This window comes from Pelophylax lessonae, assembly GCF_965119305.1.
Source record: "Pelophylax lessonae genome assembly, chromosome: 5".
NCBI classification, from domain to species: Eukaryota; Metazoa; Chordata; class Amphibia; order Anura; family Ranidae; genus Pelophylax; species Pelophylax lessonae.
Genome location: NC_138772.1, coordinates 235,258,614 through 235,278,109, shown reverse-complemented (window position 1 = coordinate 235,278,109; position 19,496 = coordinate 235,258,614). Strand labels below are relative to the sequence as shown.

General features: G+C 40.7%; 1 protein-coding gene across 3 annotated transcripts in view; it reads left to right on the top strand.

Annotated features, from left to right (window-relative positions):
• TRIO (trio Rho guanine nucleotide exchange factor) overlaps positions 1-19,496 on the top strand; it is an 855,771-nt gene that overhangs the window by 610,494 nt on the left and 225,781 nt on the right. For all 3 annotated transcript variants that reach the window (XM_082259530.1, XM_082259529.1, XM_082259531.1), the window contains exon 39: positions 14,232-14,298. In XM_082259530.1, coding sequence (XP_082115656.1) covers positions 14,232-14,298 — 67 coding nt within the window. The remainder of the gene's footprint in view (positions 1-14,231; positions 14,299-19,496) is intronic.

Genomic DNA, 19,496 nt, shown 5'->3' with positions numbered 1-19,496 from the left:
CTACTTAGTGATTTAGAGAAAAAAGCAACTGGGTGGAGTGGTGAAGTATTCGTTGGTCGTTGGGAAAGAACCGCTCCTACAGCCATATTTGACGCATCTACCTCCAGGATGTATTGGAGGGATGGGTCTGGATGGCGTAGTATGGGAGCAGAAGTGAAGCTTGATTTTAACAAGCGGAAAGCTTTATTTGCTTCTTCAGACCATTTGAATGGTTTCTTTACACTTGTAAGTTGTGTGAGCGGTCTCACAATAGAAGAGAAGTTCTTGATGAACTTCCTATAGAAGTTTGAAAATCCAAGGAATCGTTGTAATGCCTTACAAGTTGTTGGTACAGGCCAGTCCAGTATACACGATATCTTGCTCATATCCATCTTGATACCGTTCTTAGATATGATGTATCCTACTAATAGTACTTCTTCCATATGAAAAAGGCATTTTTTCAATTTTACGTATAAATTGTGTGCGAGTGATCTGGATAGCACAAGTCTTACATGTCTTACATGTTCGGACAAGGACTGAGAATAAATGAGTATATCATCCAGATATACCACAACACAAACATCAAGTAAGTCTCTGAAGATGTCATTTATGAATCGCTGAAATGCTGCGGGAGCATTACACAACCCAAAAGGCATCACTAGATATTCGAATAATCCGTATCTGGTTCTGAATGCCGTCTTCCACTCATCCCCATTACGGATTCGGATGAGGTTGTATGCCCCTTTTAGGTCCAATTTTGAAAAGTAGGTAGCTCCTCGCACTTGTTCAATGAGTTCGGGAATGAGAGGTAAAGGATAGCGATCCTTTATCGTAATGGTATTTAATTGCCTATAGTCAATAATAGGCCTGAGACTTAAATCCTTATTGCGGACAAAGAAAAGTCCTGCAGCTGTGGAAGAAGTAAAGGGTCTAATAAACCCTTTCCCTAAATTCTCATCCAAGTATTCCTTGAGATGAGAAAGTTCATCCTGAGAAAGAGGATAAACATGACCGAAAGGTAGTTTACTATTAGGGAGTAGATCAATAGAACAATCGTAGTCCCTATGGGGAGGCAATACTTGAGCATTTTTCTCAAGGAAGACTTCTGATAGATCCTGATAACATGGTGGTGGTGAAATTTCATCTGACACCATGGACAGGATTTTTTTATATGATTGAAGGTTACACGTGGTCTCGCAGTAGTGAGAGGGGAAGGTTAAATTCCATGTTTTCCAATCAATGATTGGTTGTTGTATGTGTAACCAGGGAAGTCCCAAAATAATGGGAAAATGTGGTGAAGGTAATAAATCAAAAGTGGTGGTCTCAGCATGAGACTCGTTAGCAGTAGCAAGGAGTGCTTGTGTCTGATTGGTAATTGGACCAGAAGATAACGGAATACCGTTAATAAAACTAACAGAGACAGGTTTAGATTTTGAAATAATAGGTATTTTATTTAAAGCAACAAAACTAGTGTCAATGTAGTTCCCACAAGATCCTGTGTCGATCATAGCCTTGGTGGTGATCCTATTGTGGTCCCACTGTAAGGTCAAATGAATAAAAAGATAGGGATTAGAAAAAGAAGTCGTTAATCCCCCCAGCAAGACATGTGAACACTCACCCTCTTTTTTGCGGACAAGGGGACAGACGCTTATCAAATGATCCGGGGAGGCGCAGTACATGCAGAGATTTTCAGATCTTCTCCTGGCTCGTTCAGTAGACGATAATGGTGGGCGTATGGTTCCTACCTCCATAGGAGTAGGGTCAACGGGCGAAACCCGAGAAGGATTGGATAATGGTACTCCCATTTTCTCAGCCTTTCTTTCTCGCAGTCGCCTGTCATTGATGCTGAGTTGTATTAAGGCATCCAAAGTGCCAGGTAAATCCGCTCGGGCGAGCTCGTCTTCTGATAACCCGAGTCTGAACTGGGTTCGCAAAGATGCATCATTCCACCCTGAATCAAGGGTCCATCTTTTGAACTCTGCTACGAAGTCTTCAACAGGTCTCCTTCCTTGTTTTAAAGCCCTCAATTGGCTGTCAGCAGTACTCTGCCTATTTAGGTCTTCATATAAGCTAGCGAGTTCTGCTAAGAATAAAGGATAGGAGTTAAGAAGAGGGTCATTTTTCTCAAAGAGAGAGTCTGCCCAAGCCCGTGGATCACCCGACAAATATGAGATAGTGGTGCAGACTTTAATTTGGTCTGTAGTGTAAGTACAAGGTTTTAAATTAAAAAGCAATTGACATGCGTTTTTAAATTCACGAAATTTTTTCCGATCACCTGTAAACACTAGAGGAGGGTTTATTTTGGGCTCACGAGGTTGAGCAGCAGTGAGATGTGAAACACGGGCTATCTGCTGTCTCAAAGTCTGATTTTCATTTTTCACTTCGGCAAGGGAAAGGATTAATGCATCTACCTTTTGTGTTAGTTGTAACACATGAGTGGCTAATTCTGCTGAATCCATTTTTTTTTTTCTGGTTCGTGTAATCTGTAACGCTCCGGCGTTTGTTTAGTGAACTGGATTTGCAGCTGCAGAATTTCCACTCAGTAGTCGTGTAGAGATGTGTCGAATCACCATATCCAACTCTCCAGACTCATCATTGTGGCCCAGCCTGCCTCAGCATGCAAATATACAGGCACTCAGATAAGATGTTCCTGGAGTGATAGGTTGTATACGATAGTATAGAGGTGATGTGCTGAAAGGACAGGCGTGAGTAGTGATAGCAATGATAGGCACTCAATAGTAATGTTCAGGAGTTTTAGCAGATGGTGATAGATAGTATGCAGATAGGTTAGCAATCATGTACAAATAACAGGTGGTAGGGGACAGCAGATGAAGTGTACAGAAATTGCTAACTCAGTGCAAGGATATAGATGGTAGTAGACTCAAGAGCTAGCAATCTATGTAACAGTGCAGATGATAGAAATAGTAATGCATAGATAGCAACAGTCTTTAGTATGCAAGAATAGATAGTGTAAGTTGATAGGAAGGAATCCCCTGTGGGGTACTTATCACTAGTTGGTTTAGAGAGATGAGGGGTCCGGTAATGAGATAAGGATCAGGTAGCGAGATACAGGATCAGAAGCGAGATACAGGATCAAGTAGCGAGACTCCGCTCTATCCAGATACTGGGGAAATAGCTGGAGGCTTCGGCAGCGTCAGACAAGGCTGTATAACAAGCGGTTTGCACACACACATTTTGTGAGTGAAAGCCGGCGATTGAAATAGCCGCTCAGAGCGGCGCCTAGTGATGACGTCATGAGAATTAAAGGGACAGGTAGCTATATGCGGAAGAAATGGGCTGGAAGGGTACCGAAGGTACCAGAATCTTACACATATAGGCTTCCAAGGCTAAGGGAGTGGCTCAGGACCACTGCAAGCCTTGGACCCCTAAATCCACCAAATACAAAAGGGGGGTCTTTGCTTTGTTCTAGACTTGAAGGCTCTAAATGTCTTCATTCAAGTTCAAACATTCTGCATGGAATCCACCAATTCTTTCATAGCCTTCTTCCATAAGACTTTCTAGCCTTGGTCCAGACGGATGCAGTGCCAGATTTCTAACAGGGCAAAAGGGGCAACTGCCCAGGACCCCCCTATACAAAAATAATCTAAAACATTATAAAAATGTATTCTAAAAAAATGTATAAAATATAAATAAAAAGTAGAAGTAGTAATATGAAATAATTTATTTTATTTATTGTATCTTTGAAAGTATAATTTTGCCAGGTATCAAACGTTTTTGCTCTGGAGTGGTATATTTTATTATTTTTAAAACAAATTTTGGCAGCTCAAGTGAGCCACACATGGGGGTTGAATTACTAAAGGCAAATAGACTGTGCAGTTGCGTGCTTTTTTTCTTAGTAAATGTGGTAAAGGCTCACCCTCTTTAGCAAGGTGGCCTATGACTGCGTGTATGTGTGCACATGTGTCCATGACATTGCTTCATGCATTTTAAAAATATGTGACTGTACTTGAGAATGTAAACCAACTCTGTGTATGAGCCCCCCCCCCCCCCAAACCTGAAGTGCTCTTGGCCCCCGAATGTAGGAACCTGGCCCAAGGTGGTCGTGGTACTCTGACCTGATCAAGCTTCTGGCACACAACCCTTAGGGTCTTCCAGGTTGGCCTGATTTCATACACTAAACAGGATTATAAACGCAACACTTTTGTTTTTGCCCCCATTTTTCATGAGCTGAACTCAAAGATCTAAGAGTTTTTTTTATGTACACATTTGATGGCATCTAGCACTTTTGAGAGGTGTTCTCTTCATGGATGAATCTCCGTTTTCATGGTACAGGGCAGATGGCAAACAGCGTGTATTGTGTCGTCTGGGTGAGCGGTTTGCTGATGTCAACGTTGTGGATCGAGTGGCTCATGGTGACGGGTGGGGCTATGGTATAGGCAGGCGTATGTTATGGACAACGTGCACAGGTGCATTTTATTGATGGCATTTTGAATGCACAAAAATACCGTGACGAGATCCTGAGGCCCATTGTTGTGCCATTCATCCACGGCCATCACCTCATGTTGCAGCATGATAATGCACGTCCCCATGTTGCAAGGACCTTTACACAATTCCTGGAAGCTGAAAACATCCCAGTTCTTGCACGGCCAGCATACTCACTGGACATGTCAGCCATTGAGCATGTTTGGGATGCTCTGGATCGGCGCATATGACAGTGTGTTCCCAGTCCTGCCAATTCCAGCAACTTCACACAGGCATTAAGGAGGAGTGGACCAACCTTCCACAGGCCACAATCAACAACCTGATCCACTCTATGCAAAAGAGATGTGTTGTACTGCATGAGGCAAATGATGGTCACACCAGATACTGACTGGACCCCCTTAATGTAGTAAAACTGCATATTTTAGAGTGGCCTTTATTGTGGCCAGCCTAAGGCCCCTTTCACACAAGGGGACCGTTCAGATCCCCCTGTCCATTTTTCAGGTGTATCTGAACGGATGCCCCATGCATCTCCATTGGGCGTCGGATGTTGGAGACATGTCCGCTGACATCTGATCCGTCAAATCCGGACGGATGGAAACCCTATTTTCCATCCATCTGTCCCTTCTCATCCGATCCACCAGACGGTGCGTTCTCATCCGATTCCCCCATAGAGAAGAATGGGGACAGAGCTGCCATCCGCCTGCTCAGCGAAGGATCGGCAGATCGATCCCGCGCTGAGAAAAACAGAGTCCGCTGACGGACTACCGTGTGTGAAAGGGGCCTAAGGCTCACCTGTGCAATATTCATGCTGTCTAATCAGAATCTTGATATGCCAAACCTGTGAGGTGGATAGATTATCTCCGCAAAGGAGAAGTGCTTACTAAGGGGCCTTTCACACGGAGTGGACTGTTTTTTTAATCCGCTCCGGCACTTTTTTTTTTTTTTTTACAGACACGAGTGGCACTTGTGTTATCCGGTCCGTATGTCCGTTTATCATCCCATCCGTTTGCAGATGATAAACGGAGATAATGTATGTCAATGGAATTGCGGATGTCAGCGGATGACACCGCTGACATCCGTTTTTGCGTCCATTCCGTTTTTTTAAATGGTGAAAAATAGGGTTCTCCTCCGTTCCAAAAAACGGAACTGAGAGGAAAGGACGCAAATCGGATGTCAGCGGATGGTCATCCGCTGACATCCGCAATCCCATTGACATGCATTATGTTTGTTTTTCATCCGCAAAAAAATGGGATGAAAAACGGACATACAGACCGCCCGTGTGAAAGGACCCTAACACAGATTTAGACAGATTTGTGAACAATATTTGAGAGAAATAGGCCTTTTGTGTACATAGAAAAAGCCTTCGATCTTTGAGATCAGCTCATGAAACATGGGGCAAAAAGTGTTGCGTTTATAATTTTGTTCAGTGTAGTTAGTCTGGTTGAAAAATTAAATTCTACTTCAACCAATAAATGGGAAAAAATCAATAAATGGGAAAAAATAAATAAATAAACAGGGCTTCTTTCTAGGGTGATAAAGTAACAAAAATGCAGCTCTTTAATATGACTGGAAACTACATAAGGTGCTAATAAATCAATATATGAAAAAATCACTGCAGCACATCAATTATGACACATGTGCAAACAAACTCTTATGCGAATACATACACTGCCTGGCCAAAAAATGTCGCCACCTGGAATTAACTAACCAACTAACTAAACTAGTATGCAGTAAGTACCCTATTGGATAGTACTGCATGTGCCCAAAGAATGAGGTCAGCTGACTACCTGAATATACTGAATAATCAGGTTATTCCATCAATGGATTTTTTCTTCCCCGATGGCACGGGGATGTTCCAAAATGACAATGCCAGGATTCATCGGGTTTAAATTGTTAAAGACTCGTGGTTCAGGGAGCATGACATGTAATTTTCACAAATGGATTGGCCACCACAGAGTCCAGAACTTAACCCCATTGAGGATCTTTAGGAGGTGCTGGAGATGGCTTTGTGCAGTGGTCCGACTCCCCCCATCATCAATACAAGATCTTGGTGAAAAAATATTGCAACACTGGATGGAAAAGAATATGACATTGAGGAAGCTTATCAAAACCATGCCACAGCCAATGCGTTCCGTAATTAAAGCCAAAAAAATATTAGTTTGACACTTTTTTTTTGGCCAGGCAGTGTATATTGTAAGTGGTAATCTGATTCACTGTGAAAGGGGGAAAAAAAACTACACAAAAATCTGATGCAAAATAATCTACTACTATGCTAGTACTAATCTACTACTATAAGGTACATAACTATAGTGACCACAGATCACCATTTATTCGATGAAAGTGCAAGAAGTCCACTTCATTTTGTGCTCTTAAAGTTCAATATGCAAACAGTTAAACTCAAATATATGTGTACATTCCTTAATACTCGGTGCTTCACATGTGCTGCACTTTTCACTCCTTATCCGTGGACGTATATTAGACTTCCGGTTGACCCCAACTTCTTAAACGCTCACCAGATATTTCAGTCCCCTTATCTTGTAAGTTTGTCTGGATAAGCTCTTATTAGTGTACGTGAAGGGTGTGAAAAGTGCGCTGATAAAAATTGGTGGTTTGTTAAGCTGCAACCTTAGATCCAAAATGGGGAATAATGAAATGAAGTAAAAAAAGCAGGTGCGATAAATATAAGGAAATCCTACTAAAATAGAACATGATGAAATAAAGTAAAAAAAGCAGGTGCGCTAAACAAATATAAGGAAATCCTACTAAAATAGTTCTATTTTTGTAGGATTTCCTTATTTGTTTAGCGCTCCTGCTTTTTTTTACTTCAAGCTCTTATTAGTGCCTTATGGGTACTCCAAAGGCTTCAGCGTCTGAGGGATGGTAATGGCACAGCGAAATAGAGTCCAAAAAATAGCCTTAAACTATAGCTTTTAAACATAGTTATTACACTCACTTGTGCTTATCCAGCACTGGGAAAAATGCATGTGTTCTAACAGCTGGGAAGCATCGCTGCGCCCACACTTTGCTGGGTATCAGCGTGTGTTCCAAAGAGCAGGAATGATGTCAAAACCATTATGCTTTAGAATAACACAAGCTTTCAATCTACTTTGAAAATATGTAGATCTTGTTTTAGTACAGATGTTTTAATATTTTATTTAGGGCAAAAACCTAAACTTTTGTTGACAAACAAACATTCCCCTCTGGGTGATCTATGTACATAGCAAGGATTACACCAACCTTCGTTGCCGATTCCTACCTTTTTGTTTTTCTAAAGAAATCACTGTTTTCTCTATCGTCCATTGACAGACGAAGCAGCTATGCTTCTTTACCCTTGGGGTTATGCGCCATCTACAGGAGTAGACTAGGCAGTGAAAAAAATTCACTGACACGCCTATAGAGGCTGTCCTTTTTGGCATAACCCCCCACACACTGTGTTCTCAAATCAGTTTCTTGCTGCCTAGTGAAGGAGTAGGACCTAGCTTTTCTGCTGGGACTTTGGTCTCAGTTTTTTTTTCTTTCAAGATTGATTTATTGGCATCTTCGGATGCCTTTTTTGGCCGCAAGATTTTGCAGGCTGCTCTGTAAAAAGAGAGAGAGTATAAACTCCGCGCTAATGGTCTATCTGGATGTAAAACAAAAAAAATGTGTACAAAGGTGTATGTGCAAATAAAAGATATAAAACTGATGTAAGTGGTGATAAATGTAATATGTGGAAAAAATGTATATATATAGGCTGCAGCCTCCCTGAATATTAGTCCGAAGACTAAATGTGGAATAGAATGGGAATTTTTATTAACATTGGACTGTCTATGAATATATCCTTTGTATATATTTGTTATCCTATATTTGATTGACACTTCATTGCACCTAATTACCACAGTGTGTGGTATAGTTTGGAGATTTCACGTGCACTCCAGCACTTTGTTTGATATGCACTTTTATAGTTTATAATATTTGTTTTATTCTTGATTTTTTAAAGATCCTAATCGAATATTTATTTGCACCAGTTACTTTATATGTTAATTATCTTTATATATTGAGTTTTATCACCGATATTTATCACATATTTATATTTCTTAGTATTTCCTATTTTAGGCAGCGCCACCACCCTACCTTCCCATTCCATGCTGTGTAAAAAGACTTGTCTTTTTCTCTTTAAGAGGTCAAACTTTGTTCGGGAGTAAGCTCCTGTTACTGGTTGAGCTTTTTCTTACCCAGTTGGCTACGTTTTTAGCCTTGGAAATATGTTAACTGTTTTTTGGTTGTGTTCTTCCCATCCCTCATGCCTATACTGCTTTGAGACGTCCCAAGGGTAAAGAAGCATATCTTTCAATGGATGATAGAGAAAACTGGATTTTTGTAAGAACTTACCATAAAAAAACCTTTTCTCTGAAGTCCATTGACAAACGCAGCACCCGGCCCTCTATTATGGGGACGGTTTGTGTCTTTTCACTGCTTGCTACGAAACTGATTTGAGAGCACAGTGTGTGTGTGTGTTTGTGTGTGTGTGTGTGTGTGTGTGTGTGTGTGTGTGTGGGGGGTGTGGGGGGGGGGGGGGGGGGTTTGCCGAGAAGGACAGCCCCTATAGGCTTGTCAGTGAATTTTTTTTCACTGCCTAGTCTACTCCTGCAAATGGCGCATAACCCCAAGGGTAAAGAAGCATAGCTACTGCATCTGTCAATAAACTTCAGAGAAAAGGATTTTACAGTAAGTTCTTACAAAAATCATTTTTTTTTCCTCTGTGCTGAGTGGGTCTAATGAGAATGGTTTTATAATTATCAGTCAGCTGTGCACCTACAGAGCACTAATGAGAAAATCTGCTGGGCCAGCATCTCTTTAGACGTGTTCCTATTGGGAGTATCTCACCAAAAATGACATTTTTGTTGCAGGGGATGCCTGAAATCTGACTTGTATCTAAAGCCCTGTACACACGATCAGATTATCGAACGATCTGTCGTCCGTTTTTTGTGGCATGCTAGTCTGATGTGGAAAGTGAAGAGGTTATTTTCATACCAATTTTCCCGTACGACAGAATTCTACTTCAGAAGTGATGTCATGTGCTGGATTGTTTTGTATGTGTTTTTTCGTCTCTGAGCATGCCTAGTCTTGCTCTTAAGATTTTTTTCCGTCGAAATCTGTACTAATGAGATGAAAATCGGACGTTGTTTGATGGACGACAAAAATTATATAGCCTGCACATCAGGATTTTGTCAGCCGAAAAGTCGGAGTTGGCTGTCGAAAGCACCATACTAACAATCCGAAAATCGACAGATCGGTCGTCGAAGGAATTTTATCTTACCGTATGCCTTTTTAGGCCGACTTCTTGGAAAACTGCTAAACCAATCACACAAGCAGGAAATGTTTCTGGGGTGTGTTCAGTACACATTTTGTGTTCAGAACACCTCCAGGTAGCCATATTGCAATGCCTTTTCAGAAAAATACAGCAGCTGCAGGTTGAAAAGGAAAGGTCATTTTTATTAACATTAATTTTCAATATGTCTTGTGTCACAATTGTATACACTATATTTTTTTTTCTTTTATGTTGCACGGCATTTGTGCAGCAATTTTTCAAACACGTTTTTTTTTTTTTGTTTCATTCATTTTTAAGAAAAACAAAACATCATCTTTGCATAATGTGAAAGATGATGTTCCATTGAGTAAAAAGATACCTAACATGTCACACTTTAAAATTGCGTACATTCAAGAAATGGCGCCAAACTTCCATACTTAAAAATCTCCGTAGGTGACACTTTAAAATTGTTTACAGGTTACCTGTTTAGAGTTACAGAGGAGGTCTTGGACTAGAATTATTGCTCTCGCTCTAAACGTTTGTGGCGATATCTTACATGTGTGGTTTGAATGCCATTTACATATGCGGGTGCGACCTACATAAGCGTTTGCTTCTCCGAGCGGGGACGCTTTAAGTTTTTTTACTTTTTATCTTTTTATTAATTTTACTTTTATGTTTATTTTTTGATAGGTTCCTTTTACATTTTTTTTTTCTTGATAACTTTTATTCCTTTTACATCCATTCATCCATTGTAATAGGAATAGGGCATGACAGGTCCTCTTTACAGTGAGATCTGGGGTCTAGAAGTCCCCAGTCGAGGCAACGGCAGTGTTTACAACTGTCGAGGCTGGAAGTGATGTCATAACGTCACACCCAGCCTCTGAAGGTCATAGAGACTGCTGGGGACCATCTGGTCCGCAGTATTCTCTATGGCAAACTTTCGCCACCGGTGGATTCCTTCTCCAGCTCGCCGATCACACAGGTGAGCTGGTAAAAGCACTGAAGGGCGGTGGAAGAGGGGGGATGTCCCCTCCCACCGCCTGTAAAAAACAGTCAGGTGGCTGGACAGCAGCTAAGATTGTTTTTACGGTACAGGGAATCGCCTGCTGAAAAAGAAGATATTTGAATGATGCCTGTAGCGGCAGGTATCATTCAGATCTCTCCACTCAGACTGCAATGTCATATGACGTCGTTGCTTGGGAATTAAAAACGAACACTTAATAATTGTGCAAGTTTAAATTAATACTGAACAAAATTATAAACGCAACACTTGTTTTTGCCCCCATTTTTCATGAGCTGAACTCAAAGATCTGCCCACTCAAGTCAGTTACGACAACAAACTGCCGTCAGGTCGAGACCCCGAAGAGGACAGCGAGCATGCAGATGAGTTTCCCTGAGACAGTTTTTGACAGTTTGTGCAGAAATTCTTTGGTTTGCAAACTGATTGTTGCAGCAGCTGTCCAGGTGGCTGGTCTCAGACGATCTTGGAGGTGAAGATGCTGGAGGTGGAGGTCCTGGTCTGGTGTGGTTACACATGGTCTGCAGTTGTGAGGCCGGTTGGATGTACTGCCAAATTCTCTGAAATGCCTTTGGAGACAGTTTATGGTAGAAAAATGAACATTTAATTCACGAACAACAGCTCTGGTGGACATTCCTGCATGCCAATTGCATTCTCCCTCAAAACTTGTGAGATCTGTGGCATTGTGCTGTGTGATAAAATTGCACATTTTAAAGTGGCCTTTTATTGTGGCCAGCCTAAGGCACACCTGTTCAATAATCACGCTGTCTAATCAGCATCTTGATATGCCACACCTGTGAGGTGGATGGATTATCTCGGCAAAGGAGAAGTGGTCACTAACACAGATTTAGCCAGATTAGTGAACAATATTTGAGAGAGAAAGGCCTTTTGTGTACATAGAAGTCTTCGATCTTTGAGTTCAGCTGATGAAAAAGGGGGCAAAAACAAAAGTGTTGCATTTATAATTTTGTTCAGTGTATATCCCTTGTTATTGAAGAAATAATAAATGTAATCCTTACAGGTGTACTGCTAGCAATCTGTTGTAAGTGTCAGTATCAATTTATGTATCTTTTGAGGGTTTTTCCAGTTGATGAATAATTTAGTTAGAAGAAGCTGAAGTAAAGAAGTATTTGGGATCAAGTCATAATGGTGAATATAGGGGTCTGATTATCAGCTAAATATAATAGTCCTGCATTAGCATCCATATTGGTGGTCAGCAGTATCTGTTCACATCCACGTGCTCAATATATACAACAGCATAGTGAGTACTTAAAAAAATGACAGAGGTACATATTAACTAAATCTGCCCAACAATCTAAAATTTGTACAAATAATAATCTAGAGACTGCAGCACCAATGTGAAAATGTAATAATCCAATATGGAAGCAGACGTGTGCCAGCAACAACAGTTTAGGGCTTGCACCCTTTCTCAAGAAATACAGTGCATCTGGAAAGTTTTCACAGCGCTTCACATTTTCCTCATTTTGTTATGTTACAGCCTTATTCCAAAATTGATTAAAATCATTATTTTCCTCAAAATTCTACAAACAATACCCCATGATGACAATGTGAAAGAAGTTTGTTTGAAATCTTTGCAAATTTATTAAAAATAAAAGATGAAAAAAATAAAAGGCAAAAAAATTGCATGTACATAAATATTCAATGCCTTTGCTCAGTACTTTGTTGAAGCACCTTTGGCACCAATTACAGCCTCACGTCTTTTTGAGTATGATGCGACCACCTTGGCACATCTATTTTTGGGCAGTTTCTCTCATTTTGCTTTGCAGGACCCTCCAAGCTCCATCAAGTATGATGGGGTGCCTCAGTGCACAGCCATTTTCAGATCTCTCCAGAGATGTTCAATCAGGTTCAAGTTGGCTCTGGCTGAGCCACTCAAGGACATTCACAGCATTTTCCCATAGCCACTACTTTGTTGTCTTGGCTGTGTGCTTAGGGTCATTGTCCTTTTGAAAGATGAACCTTCGCCCCAGTCTGAGGTCCAGAGCACCCTGGAGCAGTTTTTCATCAAGGATGTCTCTGTACATTGCTGCATTCCTCTTTCCCTTAATCCTGACTAGTCTCTCAGTTCCTGCCACTGAAAAACATCCCCACGGCATGATGCTGCCACCACCATGCTTCACTGTAGGGATGGTATTGGCCAGGTGATGAGCGGTGCCTGGTTTCCTTCAGACATGGCGCTTGCTAATCAGGCCAAAGAGTACAATCTTTAATTCATTAGACCAGAGTATTTTGTTTCTCATTGTCTGAAAGTCCTTCAGGTGCCTTTTGGTAAACTCCAGGCTTGCTGTCATGTGCCTTTTACTGAGCAGTGGCTTCCATCTGGCCACTCTACTATACAGGCCTGATTGGTGGAGTGCTGCAGAGATGGTTGCTCTTCTGGAAGGTTCTCCTCTCTCCACAGAGAAACGCTTGGAGCTCTGTCAGAGTGACCATCGGGTTCTTGGTCACCTCCTTGACTAAGGCCCCTCTCCCCCGATTGCTAACTTTGGCTGGGCAGCCCGCTCTTGGAAGAGTCTTGATGGTTCCAAACTTCTTCCATTTATGGATTGGGGAGGCCAATGTGCTCATTGGGACCTTCAGTGCTGCAGAAATGTTTCTGTACCCTTTCCCAGATCTGTGCCTCGATACAATCCTGTTTCGGAGGTCTACAGACAATTTCTTGGACCTAATATAGACAAGTGTGGGACTTTCCAAATCATGTCCAATCAACTGAATTTATCACAGGTGGATCCCAGCAAGTTGTAGAAATATCTGAATTATGATCAGTGGAAACAGGATGCACGTAAGCTCAATTATGATTGTGAGGCAAAGGCTGTGAATACTTATGTACATGTGATTTTTTTTTTTTTTTTTTTTTCTGGCAAAGAATTTAAACAAACTTCTTTAACATTGTCATTATGGAGTATTGTTTGTAGAATTTTGAGTAAAATAATGAAGTTAATCTATTTTGGAATAATGCTGTAACATACCAAAATGTGGAAAAAGTGAAGCGCTGTCAATAATTTCCAGATGCACTGTACTTAAATCTTTTTAAAAGGTTGTAAAATATGGTTTGGCTGTATTCTTTAGGTTCTTGCTGTAACTTGTCACTTCAAGTATGTGCCAATTTAAACGTATAAAGTATTAAAACAGATTTTTGTATAGCTTAAAAAAGAGTGGTAATCTGTATTATCCATCACCACCATGTTGATTTTCTCCATCTGCAGTGTCCCACTTGCATTGCACTTCTGGTACTCCCCCTGCGCCCTTATGATTTCTCCATCTGCAGTGTCCCATTTGTATTGCACTTCTGGTACTCCCCCCTGCACCCTTATGTACTGTGTTTCTTGCCATCTCCATCACTCCCCCTACAGCTTCTTCCCCCTATCTCCTCGATTTGGTGTTGTTGGCATTTTATTGTATTTTTACAGCATATTACTGTAACAATTAAATTTGCTTTAAATGATAAACCATTTCTTATAAAATATTTCTTTTTTCCAGTTATGTACTACAAGAACTAGTCGATACAGAGCGAGATTATGTGCTGGACCTCAGTTACGTGGTTGAGGTAATTCCTAAATATGCACAATGTTTTTTTACAATATTACCGGGACCTCTTAAAAAAGTTGTATTGATAATTGGTTACCTATAGAGCATAACATTAATGCAGAATTGGGGCATTTCTCCTTCCCACATTTCTGAGATTTTTTTAGCAGGTAAATTCATTCTTTGACATGTGCACATGAAATGCTCTCCATTACTAAGAACAATTAAGAGTGATTCCTAAATGCATTGACATGCCTTACTGCCCAGTCAGGCAGTATTTTAGCTGGATACATAATTTATGGTCATGTATGCCGTTTCACTTAAATTGATCTGGGAGAGACTAAGTGTAAACTGTCTGTGAAGCCAAGGCATTGGATGCAAAACTTGACTTGATTATAGCCCTTCAGATAGCAGGCAGAACAGGAGCTGGTTGTGGAGATTGAGAAAAGAAAAAGGCGGAGTACTGGTAGCTGATGGGGACCTTGGGTGATAAAGGAGACAGAGCAGAAGGTGTTTATGTTGGAGTGAAGATGAAAAAGTCTTGTCAGCTGTCCATCTGTCCATGGTACATTTAGAGAGAAGACAGAGCTGACGCTGATCACAGAGAAAAGAGAGAAGGCAGACTATGAGATAATAGAGAAACATGAGAGAGAACGAGAGAGCAGGCAGAGTGAACCTGATGGTGGACAGGGGTTAGAGTAGGCTGAGTTTGATCGAAAAGCAGACCTTTGGTAGAATAGGTGTAGAGTGGATCTAAAATTTGGTAGAGTAAAATTGCCTCCTAACACTCAAAACCACTCGTTAGATGAAAGTGGGCTCACCAGCCCTGTCAAGGTCGTCTTTACTGAATGCCTACTATGGTTTACCCAGGGACCCAAGCCAAAGGAAGAACCAGCGTGAAAGTCATCAGTAAGGTACTGACTCATGCAACAGGCAAGAAGGTACTAATATGCCCCAGCAGGCAATACATCAAAGACAAATCCCTTGGAAGTCCAGAAAATGACACACTAAAATAGATCAATGGCAAAGGCTGCCGAATTTTAGGTCTCGAATCGTGCCTCAGTTAAATTACAACAGTTCTAAAGGAACTTGAAGATAAATATAAACGAGAAGAAACATAAAATTCATAGCTCTGCTTCATATTGGAAAACGTGGAAAAATCAAGGCCGTCATGCAAACCTTAAAACTCAGGACCACCTACAATCCACAACTACTAACTGGTTGAAATGGATGGACTTGTGTCTTTTTCCAACCAGACTATGTAAATAAATACAATAAAATAAATAAACAACTTGGGGTGGAGCGAATTATGTCCTTACATAGCCGGAAGTGAAATGTGGAGTTTGATCACCAGGAAAATGTTTAAGGGACCTCCTTGAGATAATGTGTTCCAAGGCCATGTTAGGTTTTCAGAAAAATTGTTATATCATTTTATTAGCAAAAGTCAAGTTCTGAAACCTATCCTAATCCCCATTCGTTACACATTTAGTTTAACAGTCGTTTCCTTTTAACCACTTTAGGACCGGAGGATTTTCCTGCTTTACGTCCAGACCACTTTTTGCAACTCGGCACTGTGTGACTTTAACTGACAATTGTGCGGTCATGCAATTTGGTACCCAAACAAAATTTACGTCCTTTTTTTCCACAAACAGAGCCTTCTTTTGGTGGTATTTGATCACCTCTGTGCTTTTTATTTTTTGCGATATTAATAAATAAGCAAAAATTTTGAGAAAAAATGACATTTTCAACTTTGTCTTTTAAAAAATATCCAATATACTCTATTTATGTCATATATTTTGGCCAAAATGTATTAAGCTATATGTCTTTGACAAAAAAAATCTCAGTGAGCGTATTTTAATTGGTTTGCGCAAAAGTTATAGCATCTACAAACTATGGTGTAAATACTGGAATTTACGCAGCTTTAATTTCTGACTGTCTATCTCATTTCACGAAGTGCTAAAATGGCAGGGCAGTACAAAACCCCCCAAATTACCACTTTTTGGAAAGTAGACATCCTAAGGAATGTCCTGAGAGGCATGTTGAGCTCATTGAATATTTCATTTTTTTGTCACAGGTGTTTGAAAAATGACTAAAAAAAAAATATATATATTTTTTTTTTTACACAAAGTTGTCATTGAAATGATATATTGCTCACACATGCCATGGGTATATGTGTAATTACACCGCAAAATATATTCTGCTGCTTCTCCTGAGTACAGGGATACCACATATGTGAGACTTTTTGGGAGCCTAGCTGTGTACGGGACCCCGAAAACCAATCCCCACCATCAGAATTTCAAAGGGCGTACATTTTTCATTGCATTTTCTCACTACCTATAACGGTTTAGGAGGCCCTGAAATGTCAAGATACCACAAAACCCCCCAAATGACCCCATTTTGGAAATTAGACACCCCAAGCTGTTTTCTGAGAGGCATGGTGAGTCCATGGAATATTTTATATTTTGCCACAAGTTTTGGGAAAATTACAATTTTTGTTTTTTATTTTTTTAACACAAAGTTGTCACTAAAAGATAAATTTCTCACACATGACATGGGTATATGTGGAATGACACCCCAAAATACATTCTGCTGCTTCTCCTGATTATGGGCATACCCCGTGTGTGAGACTTTTTGGGAGCCTAGCTGTGTAAGGGACCCCGAAAATCAATCACCATCTTCAGGGTTTCTAATGGCGTAAATGTTTTTTTTGAAAGGTGTTTATGAATTTTCAACCAACAACACAAAATACAAGTACAGACAATGCCAGTAAGAAAAAAATATATATAACAGGCAATGAAAATACACCAGGTCAATGGAAGGCACTGCAGAATAACATGACAAGAAGGCCAACAGGGCCCAGGGGGGGAGGGGAAGGGAGGGAAGGGAATGGGGAGGAAAGAAGGGGGGGGGGTTCATGCGTAAATTTCCCCAGAATGTCAAACAGCGGCTTTGGAGCACACCCAGCAGAACACCATAAGGGAGCCCCACCGTAAAATGGATAAGGGGGGGGGGGACAGCAATGGGTGCTGCTTCTCCTGAGTACAGGGATACCCCATGTGGGAGACTTTTTTGCAGTCTAGCCAGGTACAGGGCCCCGAAAATCAATCACCACTTTCAGGCTTTCCAAGGGCATAAATTGTTGATTTCACTCCTGACTATCTATCACAGTTTCGGAGGCCATGAAATGCCAAGACAGCACAACCCCTCCCCCCCCCCAAATGACCCCTTTTCGGAAAGTAGACACCCTAAGCTATTTTCAGAGAGGCATGTTGAGTGTTTTGCAGATCTCACTTTTTGTCACAAAGTTTCGGAAATTGAAAAAAGAGGGAAAAAAATGCATTTTTTAGTTTTTTCTTCATTTTCCAAAAAAAATGGGAGCTACAAAATACTCACCATGCCTCTCAGCAAATAGCTTGTGTCTACTTTGCAAAATGGGGTCATTGGGTGGGGGGGGGGGGGTTTGTGATAGGTAGTAAGGAGTGACATCAACAATTTACGCCCTTAGAAAGCCTGAAGGTGGGGATTGATTTCGGGGTCCTGTACGCGGCTAGACTGGCAAAAAGTCTCACACATGGGGTATCCCTGTACTCAGGAGAAGCAGCAGAATGTGTTTTGGGGTGTAATTTCACATATACCCATGGCATGTGTGAGCAATATATCATTTAGTGACAACTTTGTGTAAAAAAAACAAACAAAAAAAAGAAATAATAATTTTCCCGAAACTTGTGGCAAAATATAAACTATTCCATGGACTCACCATGCCTCTCAGCAAATAGCTTAGAGTGTCTACTTTGCAAAATTGGGTCATTTGGGGGGGTTCTGTGCTATCTTGAAATCTCAGGGCCTCTGAAACTGTGACAGGTAGTGCAGAGGTAAAATACACAATTTACGCCATTAGAAAACCTGAAGGTGGGGATTGGTTTTTCGGGGGGTCCCGTACACAGTTAGGCTCCCCAAAAGTCTCACACATGTGGTATCCCTGTACTCAGGAGAAGCAGCAGAATGTATTTTTGGGTGTCATTTCACATATACCCATGGCATGCGTGAGCAATATATCATTTAGTGACAACTTTGTGTAAAAAAAAACAAATTGTCATTTTCCTGAAACTTATGGCAAAATGTAAAATACTCCATGGACTCAATGTGCCTCTCAGCAAATAGCTTTGGGTGTCTACTTTCCAAAAAGGGGTCATTTGGGGGGTGTTTGAACAGTCCTGGCATTTTATGCTCAATCTTAGCAACACATCACCCACTCTTCTAACCACTTGAAAACCAAGCCTTTTCTGTGACTTTTTGTTTACGTGAAAAAATATATTTTTTTTTTTACAAGAAAACTACTTTGAACCCCCAAACATTATATATTTTTTTTAAAGCAGAGGCCCTACAGAACAAAATAGTGGATGTTGCAATTTTTTTTTGTCGCACGGTATTTGCGCACACATTTTCCAAATGCAATTTTTGCGTTAAAAAAACACTTTTTTTCTATTTAATGCAGAAATACACTATATAATTCCTAATTGTTTGGTAAAATTTAAAATATGATCTTATGCCGAGTACATAGACACCAAACATGAAATGCTTTAAAAATTGTGCACGCCCGTGCAGCAGCAACAAACTACGTACGGTTTTAAAAGCCTTTAAAAGTCTTTACAGGTTACCACTTTGGACTTACAGAGGAGGTCTACTGCAAGAATTACTGCACTGGACCTGGCGTTCGCGGCGATACCTCACATGCATGGTGCAATTGCGGTTTACATATGACATTAGACCAATGCTTGTGTGCGCATTGGCGCGCAAGCACGGGGGTACAGGAGGGCTTGATTTTTTTTTTTTTTTTTGCTTTTTTATGTTATTTTGACACCTTTTCTTTCATTTTTTTTTTTTTGAATCATTTTTATTGTTATCACAGTGAATTTAAATTTCCCCTATGATAGCAATCTGTAGTGACAGGTACTCTTTTTTTAAAAAAATTGGGGTCTTTGAGACTCTAGATCTCTCCTCTGACCTTAACGCATCTGACCACACCACAATTTGTGTGATAAAATGCTTTCCCAATTTCCCAATGGCGCTGTTTATTTCTCATGAATTGCTCGTAGCTTCCGATATCTTAGGCCATAGAGATGATTGGAGCCATTCTCATCTCCAATCAGCTCTATGGTTAGATAACTGAACCACCAGCTGCACTCTCGGGTTAACCGGTGGGACAAGAGAGCCCGAGAA